This window comes from Sinohyriopsis cumingii, unplaced genomic scaffold, assembly GCF_028554795.1.
Source record: "Sinohyriopsis cumingii isolate HCF-2022 unplaced genomic scaffold, ASM2855479v2 utg001505l, whole genome shotgun sequence".
Lineage (NCBI taxonomy): Eukaryota > Metazoa > Mollusca > Bivalvia > Unionida > Unionidae > Sinohyriopsis > Sinohyriopsis cumingii.
Window position 1 is genome coordinate 652,878 of NW_028316006.1, and position 18,020 is coordinate 670,897.

Consider the following 18,020-nt stretch of genomic DNA (forward strand, 5'->3'; position numbering starts at 1 on the left):
ATAAACATATGCAAGGCTGCATATCTTGAGCTGAGACGCATCAGCTCCATTTGCAAATATCTTTCAGCTGATGCCACTAAAACACTTGTGTTCATTAGTACTTTCCAGACTGGACTATTGTAACTCAATTCTGTCTGGTTCGTCTCAATATCTACTCCAGAAACTTCAAAAAGTTAAAAACACAGCTGTTCGGATCATCCTTAGAGTACCACGATCCAGAATCAAGCACAAAAATTGTTATAGCTACATTAAAAATCCAAATCACATCACAACAACATGTTTCCTACCATAAATATTCTCAGCATGTTTTTATCTTTTCTAATTTCATGGTGTTTGTTTTTTTGTAATCAGATCATTGTTTTTTAATGTTATAGGTGTTGTCTAATGTTGTAAAGTGCTTAAAGCTTCTAAAGATTAGGTGCTATACAAAGTCCTCATCATTATTATCATTATTATTATAATTATTATTATTATTATTATTATTACTATTATTATTATACTGATAACCAAAACATGTTTTTTAGTGAAAAGAACCTCATCTTAATGCAAATAAATGTGTTATAAGTTTATAAAGATTTCCTACTAAAGATTAAATATAAGAGTTACAATTACTGCACTGCTTTCTTCTATACAAGATTTTGGTTTCTATGGAGATCTTACATTACTTTAAATGACCATTCTGAGGTTAAGATCACTGGATTCAAGGTCCAAGAGAATCACTGATATGAAATCAGCAATCTCTCGACAAATGAAATGCAGCTGCTGTAGACAAATTTAAACAACCTGAGTGACTGTTTAACTATGTTTGACTGTTTAACTATGTTTGACTGTTTAACCATGTTTGACTGTTTAACTATGTTTGACTGTTTAACTATGTTTGACTGTTTAACTATGTTTGTCAGTTTAACTATGTTTGACTGTTTAACTATGTTTGTCTGTTTAACTATGTTTGACTGTTTAATTATGTTTGACTGTTTAACTATGTTTGACTGTTTAACTGTTTGACTGTTTAACAATTTTTGACTGTTTAATTATATTTGACTGTTTAACTATGACTGTTTAACTATGTGTCTGTTTAACTATGTTTGACTGTTTAACAGTTTAACTATGTTTGACTGTTTAACAATTTTTGACTGTTTAACTATGTTTGACTGTTTAACAATGTTTGAATGTTTAACTATGACTGTTTAACTATGTGTCTGTTTAACTATGTTTGACTGTTTAACAGTTTAACTATGTTTGACTGTTTAACTATGTTTGACTGTTTAACACTGTTTGACTGTTTAACTATGTTTGACTGTTTAATTATGTTTGACTGTTTAACTATGTTTGTTTAACAATGTTTGACTGTTTAACTATGTTTGACTGTTTAACTATGTTTGACTGTTTAACAATATTTGACTGTTTAACTGTTTGACTGTTTAACTATGTTTGACTGTTTATATGTTTGACTGTTTAACTATGTTTGACTGTTTAACTATGACTGTTTAACTATGGTTGACTGTTTAACTATGTTTGACTGTTTAACTATGACTGTTTAACTATGTCTGACTGTTTAACTATGACTGTTTAACTATGGTTGACTGTTTAAGTATGTTTGACTGTTTAACTATGTTCCTGTGCAGCCATTCCTGCTTTCATGGTCTATGAGTTAGATTCAAAATTTCATCTAATGAAATGTTGTCCCTTCTTTCTCTCTGTATGATCAATCACAGGTATTCTAGATCAAATGTGATAAATCTTTGAAATGTTTATAAATATTAGTGCAGACTATATTATATTGTAATGGAAACTATATTCTGTTGCTGGGATTTACAAATTTTATAGCAGTCAGCTTGCCTTGAGCAAATTTGATCTTGCCCTTAGCAAATACAGTGGACCCCCACTATAACATGATAATGTATATCGTGAATAGGGTGTCAACATCGTGGCATGAAATTCATCCATAATGCATGTAATTCCATTAAAAAATTGCACGCAGGTTTACAATATTCAATAAAAATATTCCCAGATCATTGTGTCTGAATTCAATGTCAGCAGCATGAACAGATTATTAACACTGTTTACTTGCCATCTGATATCGTACCATCGTGGCATGCAATTCATCCATAATGCATGTAATTCCATTGAAAAATTACACACAGATTTACAACATTCAATAATTTTGTCACAGATCATTGTGTCTGAATGCAATGTCTAATAGATAGCATGAACAGAGTATTAACACCATCTACAAAAATTGCATACATATTTAAACTATTCAGTAATTTTGTCACAGATTATTATGTGTCTGAATTCAATGGGAAAAATTAACAGCAAAATTAGGTTAAAAAAGATGAAGCACATATACAGTTCATTACATTTTAAGGTCTATGAACGTTGCCTGTACAAATTTCATACTGCTACAATTTTCTCATATGTTTCCATGTATCTTTAACCATTGTAAATTCCCAACAATAAACAGTGGCCGAGTGGTCTAAAGCGCTCTCTGTTACGGATCACTGCCATCTCACCTCTGTCTGCGTGGGTTCGAATCTATGATTCGGCTAATGTGGGTATGTGAGAAAGCTTGCCAGTAGCTTCTCGTGGGTCGGTGGTTCTTCCCGGGGTTTTCCTGGGTTCTTCCTCCACCATTAATACTGGCCACCATGCATAGCCTATTGTGTGCTGAAAAATGGCGTCAAACCCCACAACAACAACAATAATTAACACTAGTTTTCAGCATGCATTTAACTTTTACTTCAGATTTTGTGAATATCGAAAGAAACGTGAAAAATACTTTTATAAGATTTTTAAGCTGAATACATGTACAATTTCATACCCTTTCAATTTCCAGCTAATAAAGTGGACATTATTTACTGGTCAACTGATTGTGTCTAATAACACCGCCAAGCCCAGCTAACATGTTGGCAGCTGTTGTTTTTTGATGTTTATTATAATGTGAGAATCTTTTATCGACCACCACATTGTCTGCTGCTTGGTTGTGTATGCAGTTAAAGAAGAAACACATGTCAGCTATTGTTTGAGCAACAATTGTATACAGAATTAATCGAAGACAATCACAAAAACGACTTACTGGCTCTACTTATGGATCAGTAATAAGTAACATTTCTGATAATGTTTATTTTGGCATAACACTTCAAGAACCTGGTGAAATTGTTACATTTCAGAAGCCTTGCCACGACTGTATTATATTCAAATTCATATGCGAATTCTTCCCCCAATGATAATAAACATTTTATACTCTTTTTCGTACTTTAAAAAAAAAAATCCAGGTACGAGAAAAATACATGTATATTTAAAATTTCAGGAATCATGCCATGATCAAATTATATTCATACACGATCTCTTCCCTAAAATGACAAACAGTTTTTTTATACACTATTTCACTTACCTTAAAAAAAAAATTTCCATGTGAATATATGAAATTTTGGGAGCCATGCCACAACAGCCTTATATCCAAATTCGCATTATCACGGGGCGCATTATAGTGGGGTCGCATAACAAAAAAATGTGTGTATACAGTTGACTGACCATCAATTGTTTGTTGCTAACTGTGGCAGTGCACCCCCACCTCCCCATGCAAAACAATAAAATAATGATAAAAAAATTCCAAATTTGATTTTTTTTCATCTAACATAGCTGGTTTTGCCCAGTACTTTAAGTGTTTAGTATATATATATAGACACACTAATCATTATAATAGATATAATGTTAAAAAACAACTCTACCTACCCACACTAATAATTTTTTATTTTGCCTAATATCCCAACATCTGTAACAATGGAAGACAGGATCTGAATATGATTGCTTCATCTGTATTTACCATATATACTCCCTTATAAATCAGGTCGAAATGCAAAAAGGCAACACAGACCCTTGATCTGCCATCTCATAATGTGCCAGGGTCTATGTTGGCACTTTATGCGACGGCAGATCTGCTTCAGTTCTATGAAGTTTGGAGCTGGATCCAATTTGTACACGAGTGTATACTGTATCACAATGGTAAAATCCCCAATAACATCCTAAAACTCAAGGTTCTTACCCACTAAAATTATAACAGAAGACTTACCAAGGCTGCTTGATCCAGATGTACTTCCTTCTTGTGAACTGCCAGGAAGCTGTTGACACCTATTTGCTGGAAGAATTCATACCAGTGCTGAATGTCCAGTGAACTTCTGTTTGCTGGTAGATAGCAATCATCCAGCAATATCCAATCATGACCTGCAGGAGAAAAGGTATTTTTTTTAAACAATATCTATCTAACAGAGATAATTTTCTTACACTCTCTGATTTAATATCTTTTTCTCTTACCCCCCACCCTCTCTCTAATGAACTTCAATTGCTTGACAGAGTGTGAAAAGTCAAATGGTAAAGCAATAAATTGCATGTTAAAGTTGTCAGGTTTTCCAGGTAATGATAACTACAAAAAAATAATGGGATAATGCCTACTCAACATGCAGTATGCTAGTCCCTTCACCTCAAAAGTAACATTACATCAACTTTAACAAAGTCCGCCATCACAGAATTTTGATACATGGATATTGTTTTAAACTGTTAATGTCTCCCTCTCAATGACGTCTCATGTGAAGGAAACTACTGCTGCAAACTGAGACACAACAAAAGCATACACCTCATTCAATGGAACTCAGTACCAAAACACAAGAATGAAAACAAAAGCTGAAAAACTGTGTTTCTATGGAAAATCTCCTTTGCATGGAAATCCTTATCAAGCTACAAGAATAAAAGAAGCAAAACAAAGAAGACATGAGTTTCCACAGAAATTTCACAGCTTTGATTAAAGACGGTGAGATGATTGGGATATTTTATTACCAAGTGCATCAACAATCAATTCAAAACCCACATTAAGGTCGCCTCTACTAAGCAATAAAGCTGTAAACATTTTAGGAAAAGTCAACTAGGTTGCAGTCAATCCTAATGATCGGTTACCCGGGTACCTGACCAAAGGGAAATTATATTAAATGTGAACCTGAACTGCTTTGTTTAAAGTTCATACATGCCAACACCCAGAGCAGTATAGGCGTAATCATTACTAACATGACTGCCAAAAAAGCACAATCTGAGCATAAAAAAGAGTAATCTATACCTTACATGCCATAATTATAGAAAAGTGCACAAAAACTTGCAATTATTTTTTTTATTCTTACCTGGATATGCAGTAAAAAAAATTCTTGTCACAAATCGGGTAAATCCATGTGGTTTAGAATGAGAATACAAACACAAAACAATGATAAATAATTTCTAAACAACATTCACTTTAAGTCACTTTAACTAGTCTACATGTTTAACTTCCAATGAATGGTGGTAAAGTCAAGTCCACTAATTCTGAATGCTGCATTAAATCACTTCAAAATTTGTAAAGTGCTATTGATTTGACCTTTCCCTGATGCATCATGTTCTTTGGTTTAATAAAATCCATCTTCTCTAACATTTTTCAATCATATAAAATCCATGAGTCACATCGATAAAACCTGTTTCACTTAATATTTGACGCCATTTCTTTTCAACAGAAACTCTGCTACCTAAGTGTATATCAAACTATATAATGAATCTGGGACACAAATTCAAGAAACCCATCTGTTTTCTTGGAAATATGTCATGTACAGTTACCATAAATAGAAAATAAGGAAACTGTTCAAGGTACATGACCAAATTGTTGCACATTTTGAAAAGATAAGATCAGTACATGGAGGTCTACAATGGATAAATGCGAAAGAGCCAATGGTCACATGACACAATTCACAAACGGTGCTTGTTATTCTGTGTCTCGCTCGCTCCTGACATCACCAGATATAATCTTTCATATGAAGTATGAAACATGGTTTCTTTTATACATTAACTAAATGGGTACCCTATGGCTAATTGTATTACCTGGGTAGTAATGAATGGGCAGGTGCCAAAGTACCCATTGGCAGTCACATTTAACAATGCCTCGATCTGAAATTATTGCAATAGGAATATCATTAAGAAACCACCTCTTTTAAGCAGACATTTCCTCAGTTTTCATGGTTGTCTGATGAAAACAGGTTTGAATGTACCATTTTTATCTAACACTCATTTTTGCAAAGGCTAAAAAACTATTTACCTGGAAATGTCTGTTTTAAGTTGATCCTGCTGTTATAGTGATGGGTGAAGTGGATGGGATCCTTTCCTGGAATTTTTAGTCCATGACTTGTCACAAGCTGTAGCAAATCCTTCAGTTCTCCAAAGCTACAGATGCCAGGATTGCGTTCCATCTGCTCTTTGATGAATACTACATACACCACCAAAATCTCTCTGGATTTTTCCTGGTAATGGAATAACAATTAGGTGCATCTGTGGTTACAAATGGGATACTTTTATATTTTCTTACAAATTTTTATGGATATTCATTTTCATGCATTCAGAAAAAGTAATCGTCACAGATGCCTGAATTCATGGTTCAGGAGATGATTCAATAGTTTCTACAGAAGTATAATTATTTATTGGATTTTCAAAGTTTGTGGGTTTTTTTAGCAAGGAACACGGAGTCATTTTTAGTATAATAATAATTCTGCAAAAAATATTGTCCTCATCAAGAAAAATTATTTTTATTAGTTCAAACGATATTTTCAAATTACAGTTCAACAAATATTTTATTTGACAATAAAAGCAAGTATGCAAATTAAAAGAATGATTTGTACACTATGTCCAGTGGACATAGATAGCAAAACTGGTAGCACTTTGTTTAACAGAGCTGTGACTCAAAGACAACCTCTCAAAATTACTATGACTCTACAATAGGGTTACGACTCAAGACAATCTCAAAATATCATTATCAATGAACAATTGGGTTTTGACTCGAGACAATCTCACAATATGACCATGAATGAACAAATCTGACCTCCATGGGTTATAACATCAAATATATTTTGACTCAATCCATCAAAAGAAGTTGCATTTAATTCAACAGACAGAGTGAAGAAGAAATATATGAGAAAAAAAAAGAACTGACGTATAATCCTGGCCATATTTAATGGTGATGGCATGGAGGTCTACTTTTGTGCACTTGTACAACTTGAACATGGAAAATGCTAGCACCATTATTAAAATCAATAGTTTTATGCACAGGCCTATTTAATGATGCTTAAACAAAAAAACAAATATTGATGACATTTGACCCAACAAAGGATTCAAAGACTTGGACAGAGATGCTCTTGAAATGTTAATAAACTCTAAAGCCATAACGTGTGCATCTCCAATGAAAGAATCAATCTTAAAAAGACCCTATTCACAATTACAAATATAAGTACTGTGAATGGTACATTATCTGCCTGCCCATTTTAAATAGTCCATTATGTAGGCACTAGATGGGCATGGCAGAAGCTGGAATTTATTGACCAATGAATCTCAATGACCTAACCTATGATCAAGGTATGTTGTCTAGAACTTTTATGCTAAAAGAATGCTTTTTATTTCAGTCCAAGTGACCTTGACCTTTACTGTTTCACCCTATATTCAACCAACTTCTTATCCAAAATGTAAGACACACAAAATTTGGCATAAGTACATGGTTCAGAACTTAAGTTTTTGTGTGGAACCATTTGCAATTTTTCAGTCAGTGACCTTGATCGTTGACATCAATATTAACGGGCTTCTATCCCCAAGTGCAAACCATCCACAAAGAACCGCTCCGGTGGCCTAGTGGTTAGAGCATCCACCTTAGAGTAAGGAGGTTGTGGGTTCGATCACCGGTCGAGTCATACCAAGGACTTACAAAAATGGGACTAACAGCTGCCTCGCTTGGCACACAGCATTAAGAGGTTAGTGTTAGGACTGGTCAGCCTGGTGTCAGAATAATGTGACTGGGTAGGACATCATGCTACATGTCTGGGGCATGATGCCCCAGTGCTAGACATCACTATAAACTGCCACACTGCAGACATCGTAGCGATATGACTGAAAAATTGTTAAAGCTACATTTAAAAAAATTCAAACCATCCACAAAGTTTAGTCCAAATCTATGATGATAGTATTGTAATGATAGTATTGTGATGAGTGTGTGAGTGTGACTTGGATTTTTAACATCTTGTCCCACCCAGTCACATTATCCTGTCACTATGCTGATCAGTCCTAACATTAGCCTCTTAAAGCTGAGCGCCTAGCAAGGCAGCTGTTAGTACCATTTCTATAAGTCTTTGATATGACTTGGCCGGGGTTCCAAGGTGGATGCTCTAACCACTAGGCCACTAGAGTGGTTTAGTATTGTGTTGAAACCTTTATACTGCAAAACTAACAGGTTTCTTCCTTATCTCACATTTAAGTAATTCACAAAGTTTGGTCCAATATTATAATTTAGAATTAATATTGCTGTGTTGAAACTATTTGTTTCTTTCAGTTATAGTGACCTTGACCTTTAACCCTTTGACACTAAAATCATTGTTTCTTCCTTAAGTTCAGGCCAGCAACAATATTTGGTCAGTGTCTGTCACCTTGTATAGATATTATTGTTTCGAAAACATTTTTCTTCCTTTCATCATGACCTTGACGTTCTGGTGTGTGTATAATAAACATAAATGCTCTGCCACAGTGCCTGAAAAACTCGTCCATATTAAAATGTCAACACCAGCTCCCACATGACATTCAATAATTTTGCATTCTGAACAGAAATTTCAATAGTACAGTAATAGGGGAAAATATTTTTCTATGCTACCAACACAATTCCTTAGAGAAATAAGAATAAGGAACCTTCATGCAGCCACCAGTTCCATATGGCACCATGTCTCAAATTAATTGGATAGATAGACATATGTTCCTTTCTAGATTTGAAATCACATTTTATTTTTTAGTTCAAGTGAACAGTGTAGACTCTGAACTGAGCATTATGGGATTAAAGATTTTGTCGACACAGCTTGCAGCTTGGTCAGCATTAGTCATTGATTAATATGGAATCATACCTTCCAATCTTCTGACTTGAGTACAGGCAGTATATGATGGTGGATGACATCCTCTGCCGTTAACTGCTTTACACCAAGAAGAGCCAGCATTTTATGGACTTGGGAATTGATTTCTGCATCTGGAGTTTTCTCTACACTGGCATGAATAGAGTTCAAGTCTTTATGGAGTACATGCAAAACATCTGAAATACAAGAAAAAATGCTTACAAATCTTTAACATGTTCTCCATTACAAACAGTGCAGACCCTGACCTCTCATTGTATAATATTGTTCAAAATGGCCACTGTTTACTACTACCAAATATTCAGTCTGCAGTGAATGGAAACAGTTCAAGTCACTTGTGTGCTGACACTCCTGGAGTTTACAAATTGGTAGTCCAATTGCCAAGGACTACAAACATTTGTTTTTAGACTACAAAACTGATAGGTTTTAAAGCCCATGGGAATACTGGGTGCCTTTGATGTGTTTTTTAATTTTTTTATTAGGCTACTCCATCCCATCTGAACAGTCTGTACTCTTGTTCCAATGTTCTACTGAGTGTGTATGTAAGCACATATGATTGTTAGGCTAAAAATGATGCCCTGTTTTGTTGCAATGGTGTTTAAATTAAATTGGCATAAATCATGCAAGTAATCAAAGATTTACGCATTTGATAAAGATGCCATAATAACTGCTACTTAAGAATGTGGGGGCCCCGAGTGGCCGAGTGCTCTAAAGCGCTCTGTTACGGATCACTGCCGTCTCATCTCTGTCTGCGTAGGTTCGAGTCTCAGATTCGGCCAATGTGGGTATGTGAGAAAGCTTGCCAGTAGCTTCTTGAGGGTTGGTGGTTCTTTCCAGGGATTTCCCGGGTTCTTCCTCCACCATTAATACTGGCCGCCATGTATATCCTATCGTATGCTGAAAAATGGCGTTAAACCCTAGAACAACAATTTAAGAACGTGTGGTTTGTTCTAGGGCACTACAGAATCAGTAGTGACTTTTTAAAAGAGTGCAGAGATGTATGATGACTTGTAAGAATGAGTCAGCAAAATGTGTTTTCATTTTCAGGAAACTGACTTGTGACAGTACAGTGTATTGGCAGGTTTTTAGTCATTTAAGTTTCTTTGGTGTGAATGGAGATACTATTTGACTTGCTGAGAAAACTACAATGCATTCTAAATGATCATTCTTAGGATTGAAACTAATCGTTAATGATCTAATTGTTGTGGTTTATTTTTGTTTTTAGGATTTTGTAAAGGTAGCAAATTATAAATTTACATGTATGGGTAACAAATTATAAATTTACGTGTACAATGTTTAAACTCAACAATCTATTTACTGTAAAATATTTCAATTTAGTGTGATATTATAAATGGCTAAGAATTAAATCTTTATATTTATTAAAATAATGATCATGCACTTTTTTATTTTCCTTTCTGAAAGAAAGGGACTAACTTGTTTATGCCAGGGCCTCTCTGAATAGGCTGGTAACTCATTTGAGTTCTATAAGTGAAGAATCCAGATCTAGAAACAATGTCGAAAGCCCTGAGCCTTTGCGCTTCAGACTGAATGAAAGTTTTCAATGTTAACTATAAGCATGCTCATAATCATTTTCCAGTTCTTGGAAAAGTCCATTTTCAGTGAAGGAGTAGAGTATTTGGACCACTCAAACTTACACTGTGTCATCTACACTTAGTATTTTCATTTTCTGGTTCTAATATTTCCTCAAAACATTTTAAAAAATTAGAAAAACAGAAATAGACAAAATACATCCATAAATTTGAAACATGCAGAGTAAGTAGTTTAATTAATTTTTTAATTTATTGTAAAAATCCCTCCAAATAGATGCAAATATATAAATATGGATGCAATGTTAGTATAGAAACTCCAGTTTTTTTTAAACATGAAGATGAAAATGTTATTGAATGAAATGACGTTTGTGACTTTTTATATCCATCAGGCTTTTCATTTTAAAATTGGATAGGGGGGTACAAAGTGCAAAGGTGGCAAGGAGGTTGCTGAATATTAAAGTATAGCATTAAGTATAAACACCCACTTAGGCTTTTTAATCCAAGCTTACCCATTTATTTTCAACTGGTTTGTAATTTAAGCTACACTATTTCTTCTCTTTTTCACAAGAAATTAAACACAGATTTCTAATGTTTCACGTATATTTACTTTCTTGTAACCATAGGGCATAAACATTTTTATTTGATTATTTATCAAGTTTGAATTACAATAATCTGAGTGCTGAACATTCTAAAAAATAATAAAAGAAACAAGAGTCACTCGAAGGAACTGATGTTCTTGTGGGTGAAAAGAATTCGTATGAATTCAAGATAAGACCATTTCTTCCTTTCAACTGCTAAGCATTTAAACCATCTCTGATATTCTTCTGGGATAAAAATATTTTTAAATTAGCTACAGTGGTGGTCATATTGGATGTCAGACTGGTGTCAGTTTCAACTAAGACAAAGTAGACATCATTAAAAGTCTTTTGGTCAAAACCTTATGTCATAATGATCATTCAGTCAGAGAGAGTAGTGACTAGAAAATCTGAACAACAGCTGTCATGGCTGCCATATTGGGCATGTGACTTGCACCATTTTCATTTTGGAGCAACTAGGTATCATAAGAAGTCTATATGTAAAACAATATAGTCATCCATTTGGCAAAGAAATAATAATATTTTCAAGACAGCCAAAAAAGTGGCCATATTGAGCATTAGTCATTTGCTTTACCATAAAAACTCGTCTCATGAAAACCCCATGTTAAAATGACCACCTTTAAGAGAAGTAGCTGAAACAAGATTATCAAGATGGCCATAGATCAGCACCATTTAAGATCAACAAAACAATATTCAAGTGAAAGCGCTATTCCAATATGGCCATTCATTCAGGAGTAGTGATAAGATTTTCAAACTGGCACTGTGGCAACCATATTAGACCCCAGATCAGCACCAGTTTCATTTAGGACCAAGTAGGCATCATTAGAAGCCATTTGGTTAAAACCCGATGACAATATGACTTTCTGTTCAGGAGGAGTAGCAACAAATCCATTCAGGATTGTCAAGATGTCTACTGTGGTGGCCTTGCTGGATGTGAGAGCAGCAACATCTTCATCTAGGACCAGCCAGACAACAGGATGAATGTATATGTAAAGTTTCATGGCAATTTTTAAAGTAATTAAGGAGAATTAGCAATAACAAAGATGACAGCTGAAGGACAACATGCCATCCCATAAATTCTTCTGATCTATGACCAGTAGAGCTAAAAAGCATAATTAAAAATATCATTTTAAGTACTTGGAGTGTTATCTATTTTTCTTAACCTTGAACAACCATACGATATTTATCCATCTACATGTTTTTGATGGCACATTAAATGGAAATGTCTATTAGCTGAAAATGTCGGCAACAAAAATTTCATGTGGGCTACAGTAGTTTCCCTTTTGGTAGTCCATCAGACTAACACATATATTTGAAATGTGTCCATCCCCTGCACTGACTTAAAGCTGGGTCAGACTAACACACATATTTGAAATGTGTCCATCACTGACTTAAAGCTGGGTCAGACTAACACACATATCTGAAATGTGTCCATCACTGACTTAAAGCTGGGTCAGACTAACACACATATTTGAAATGTGTCCATCACTGACTTAAAACTGGGTCAGACTAACACACCTATTTGAAATGTGTCCATCACTGACTTAAAGCTGGGTCAGACTAACACACATATTTGAAATGTGTCCATCACTGACTTAAAGCTGGGTCAGACTAACACACATATCTGAAATGTGTCCATCACTGACTTAAAGCTGGGTCAGACTAACACACATATCTGAAATGTGTCCATCACTGACTTAAAGCTGGGTCAGACTAACACACATATCTGAAATGTGTCCATCACTGACTTAAAGCTGGGTCAGCTGAAGAAAGCCAAGTTAGATGCCGAACTCAACAACTGCCATTGCCAGGGTAGGACTACAACTCATTACCATCAATCAAGCAATTCATAAAACTTTTAAAATAAAAGCCAAGAACTGAAATAAATGGCCCAAGTGGGTTTGATAATGCACACTGAGCAAAAGTAATGTAAAAACACATCCTATGTAAACTATATTCCAAACTTTATATCATGTTGATTTTATATATTTTACTATATCCTCCTAGAATTCTTCTAAAGATTGGGCATGATTAATATGCAAGCTATTGCTCAGAATCAATGTCATCCATGATTCTGAAGTTAATATAAACCAAGCAAAATTGTGGCATTAACAGAGAGTGGAAACAAGGTCAACCAACTAGATGCCAGATCAACTCATAAATACATAATTATATTACAGTTCTAAATGAAACTGGATAGTAAATCTGGCCTCCAGAGTGACTGAAAGGTCAGCCAATCAGATGTAAGATTACTTCTTTAATATGCATCGGTCTCATGCATTATCGAATCCATCCAAGATCTTGATGATATAAGCCCACAATTCAAATTTTATAAAACTTGTATCAGAAACACAGCATACAAGCTCAGTCGTTTAGATGCAAGATTTCATCCTTAGTATCTATGGATCTCACTCATTTTCAAACTATTCTGAGACCTTGATATAAACATATATTCAAAACATTATAGAAACTGGATCAGTATATATCCAGAGGTGTAGCAATGTTTGCCAATAGATGCAGGATCACCTCATAAATATGCATGGAAATCTGTAATGTCAATTGCTGATGGACACAAGACACAGGGCCATCCTAAAGCTCACTAAGCCTTGTGGCCAGGTGAGTTAGAAAGGTGAATTAAGGGACTGACACTCTAATGGCCAAGAAGAATTTCCATAAATCTTTTACTCATTTATAACTGCTGCATACTGAAACAATATTTGACAGATTTAGAAACACATGCTAATATGACCCACTCTTAAAGAGATCCAGTGATCTAATATGACCCACTCTTAAAGAGATTCAGTGATCTAATATGACCCACTCTTAAAGAGACCTAGTGATCCAATATGACCCACTCTTAAAGAGATCCAGTGATCTAATATGACCCACTCTTAAAGAGATCCAGTGATCTAATATGACCCACTCTTAAAGAGATCCAGTGATCTAATATGACCCACTCTTAAAGAGATCCAGTGATCTAATATGACCCACTCTTGAAGAGATCCAGTGATCTAATATGACCCACACTTAAAGAGATCCAGTGAAAACATGATTTTGGAGATGACCACTATTACCATTATGCTGGAGGTCTGATCAACACCATTTTTTAAATATTATTTTTATTTAAGATCAAATACATATCACTGGAAATCTTGCAGTAAAAGCCAACCTCACTGGAACTATCCATTCAGGAAAGGTCTCTACAATGGCTACCATACTGGATGTCAGATCAGAATCTTTTTCATTAGGACCAATTAAATAGTGGAATTATTTTAGTGAGAAGTCCATAGTGATACAGTCATCTTATAGGAATTATTTTAGTGAGAAGTCCATATTGATACAGCCATTAATTCCTGATGAATAGCTATGACAAGATTTTCAGATCTGCAACATCTTCATCCAGGAACAACTGGACATCGTAAGTCTTTTAGTGAAAAACATATTTATATGACTAAGTTCAATAGACCGCAGTAGCAATAACAAGTTTTTCAAAATGGCTGCCATTGTTGCCATATTCGATATGAGAGGCATCATTTTCATTCAGGACCAACCAGATCTTGGGACGAAAGTGTTTGAGAAGTTTCATGGCAATCCTCCCTGTAATTTTGGAGTAGTAGTTATAACAAACTTGTGCTAATAGATGCTGTATGCCAGACAATGGATGAAAGGTAACTATTTAAGTAGTTCTGGACCATAACTAGTGGAGCTAACAAATAAAGTACCAACAAAGAAATGAAGGATTACCTCAACAGCATACCATTATTTTATGGATTTAGAATGGCAAAACTGTCAGGAAGCAGTACCATTCTGTGTTACTTTAAAAAACAAACAAACAGCAAAATAAATAATTTGTATCATTTTTATGTTACTCTTTGATGATGTTTCTGCAATTGGGAAGAAAACTGTCATATCCTGAAGTGAGACAAGCTTCCCATCAGACAATGGAATCATCTTCATTTCTCGCAGCAGCTTGATGAACTTGTCATTCTGTTGGAACTCATCCATGCTGCGGTAAATACATGCCAGCAAGCAAGCAATGCTATATACAGAGTCCTCAGCTTCTGAAAAAAGCATCGGTAACAATAGACTCAATAGTAGGTTAAATATGTATGCTATGTACAGAGTCCTCAGCTTCTGAAAAAAGCATCGGTAACAATAGACTCAATAGTAGGTTAAATATGTTTGCTATGTACAGAGTCCTCAGCTTCTGAAAAAAGTATGGGTAACAATAGACTCAATAGTATGTTAAATATGTATGCTATGTACAAAGTTTTCAGCTTCCGAAAAAAGCATGGGTAACAACAGACTCAATAGTAGGTTAAATATGTATGCTATGTACAGAGTCCTCGGCTTCTGAAAAAAAACATGGGTAACAATAGACTCAATAGTATGTTAAATATGTATGCTATGATCAACATGAAAAATTCTGTCATCTCTTGAAAGGAATATCTATGTAATGCTTTGTCAACAACAGATTACTAGCCATTTGGAATCCCACTTAGTTATGGACTGCTGCATTACTCCTAACACTTTTACTCCCAAGATACCATGTTGGACTTACAGCTCATCTTATCCAAGTAATGAGCCACAATGATCTATTTAACAGAAGTGAAGCTCCAACGATGAAACCATATACAAAGTTATATTACTCCAAAGGAAAAGACAGAAAACATGGACAAATCTTTCAAATAGATGAAAGCATTCCACAGAACATTATTTCTCTTTATAAAGGCATAATGATGTACATAAAATTAATGTAAAATACTGTTTCATTTATTTTCAAGGGTATTAATTTTGGAAGTTTTGTATTTTAAAAAGTATATTTTAGTGGATACTTAAGCCAGTAACACCATGAGTATGAGTATAAATCAAACACTGATCAAGACCAATCCATAAAAAAATATTTGTGTCAGTGATCTCAACATTTTATATTGCTGACACAGCCATGCTACATCAAGCGGTAAGCAGTAATTGAAATATTATCAACATGATCATTTACTTATTGAAAATTATGTAATTTTGAGGTGATATTACAAATTCAAGGTAGGAGTTGGCTGCCATGGCATCAAACTATTTCATCACCCGAAATAAATCATATCCAATATCCTTTCATCTCAACAAATTTCCCACAATTAAGAAAATGTATATTGTATGAAAGTGAACTCAAAAGGGATGCCAATTACTGACAAATCCTGTGCAAAGTAGGCAGTTAATTACTGACTCAACTGATAAATCCTGTGCAAAGTAGACAGTTAATTACTGACTCATGTGATAAATCCTGTGCAAAGTATGCAGTTAATTGCTGACTCAACTGGTAAATCCTGTGCAAAGTAGGCAGTTAATTACTGACTCAACTGGTAAATCCTGTACAAAGTATGCAGTTAATTACTGACTCTACTGATAAATCATGTGCAAAGTATGCAGTTAATTGCTGACTCAACTGGTAAATCCTGTGCAAAGTAGGCAGTTAATTACTGACTCAACTGATAAATCCTGTGCAAAGTATGCAGTTAATTGTTGACTCAACTGGTAAATCCTGTGCAAAGTAGGCAGTTAATTACTGACTCAACTGATAAATCCTGTGCAAAGTAGACAGTTAATTACTGACTCAACTGGTAAATCCTCTGCAAAGTAGGCAGTTAATTACTGACTCAACTGATAAATCCTGTGCAAAGTAGGCAGTTAATTACTGACTCAACTGGTAAATCCTGTGCAAAGTATGCAGTTAATTACTGACTCAACTGATAAATCCTGTGCAAAGTAGACAGTTAATTAATGACTCATGTGATAAATCCTGTGCAAAGTATGCAGTCAATTGCTGACTCAACTGGTAAATCCTGTGCAAAGTAGGCAGTTAATTACTGACTCAACTGGTAAATCCTGTGCAAAGTATGCAGTTAATTACTGACTCAACTGATAAATCCTGTGCAAAGTAGACAGTTAATTACTGACTCAACTGGTAAATCCTGTGCAAAGTAGGCAGTTAATTACTGACTCAACTGATAAATCCTGTGCAAAGTAGGCAGTTAATTACTGACTCAACTGGTAAATCCTGTGCAAAGTATGCAGTTAATTACTGACTCAACTGATAAATCCTGTGCAAAGTAGACAGTTAATTACTGACTCATGTGATAAATCCTGTGAAAAGTAGGCAGTTAATTGCTGACTCAACTGGTAAATCCTGTGCAAAGTATGCAGTTAATTACAGACTCAACTGGTAAATACTGTGCAAAGTAGGCAGTTAATTACTGACTCAACTGGTAAATCCTGTGCAAAGTAGGCAGTTAATTACTGATTCAACTGATAAATCCTGTGCAAAGTAGGCAGTTAATTACTGACTCAACTGGTAAATCCTCTGCAAAGTAGGTAGTTAATTACTGACTCAACTGATAAATCCTGTGCAAAGTAGGCAGTTAATTACAGACTCAACTGGTAAATCCTGTGCAAAGTATGCAAATGAACCTGCAAACTTATGAGTAATATAAGGTTAAAGGTTTTTTTATAGTGTTAGGATTGGTGACCACATCTGATGGCAGATCTGCATCATCTGAAAACAAATTTCAAAAGTTTTTATGGAATGATTATTTCTATCACATTCTCTTCTGACAGTGGTTTTTGACAAAACCTCATCGAAAGGCGTCTCTAATTTAGTAATGCCAGGTGAATGGCATCATTTTAGTAATGCCAGGTGGAAGGCATCATTTTGCATAAAGCTGAAAGCCTTTCAGCTAATATTTGGTTGACAATGGTCCATAAGTATCTCAGATGTTAAGGTTAACTAATGTTGACAGACAATCGATGAATGGCAGCCAGATTGTGCATGGTGGATGCAAGACCATGCCACAAACCAACTTCACTGTATGGCCAAGTAAGATAAATCTGCCGTCTGAAAACTTAACCAAGATCTGCTGATGATATGACTTTGCAGGGAAGTT

The 18,020-nt window shown here is 34.8% G+C and overlaps 1 protein-coding gene across 2 annotated transcripts in view; it reads right to left on the reverse strand.

Annotated features, from left to right (window-relative positions):
* Positions 1–18,020, reverse strand: part of LOC149772437 (uncharacterized) — a 170,414-nt gene that overhangs the window by 50,783 nt on the left and 101,611 nt on the right. For both annotated transcript variants that reach the window (XM_089947829.1, XM_089947828.1), the window contains exons 23-26: positions 14,955–15,146; positions 8,937–9,118; positions 6,107–6,308; positions 4,073–4,224 (exon numbers count right to left, since the gene is read on the reverse strand). In XM_089947829.1, the coding sequence (XP_089803955.1) occupies positions 4,073–4,224; positions 6,107–6,308; positions 8,937–9,118; positions 14,955–15,146 (728 nt within the window). The remainder of the gene's footprint in view (positions 1–4,072; positions 4,225–6,106; positions 6,309–8,936; positions 9,119–14,954; positions 15,147–18,020) is intronic.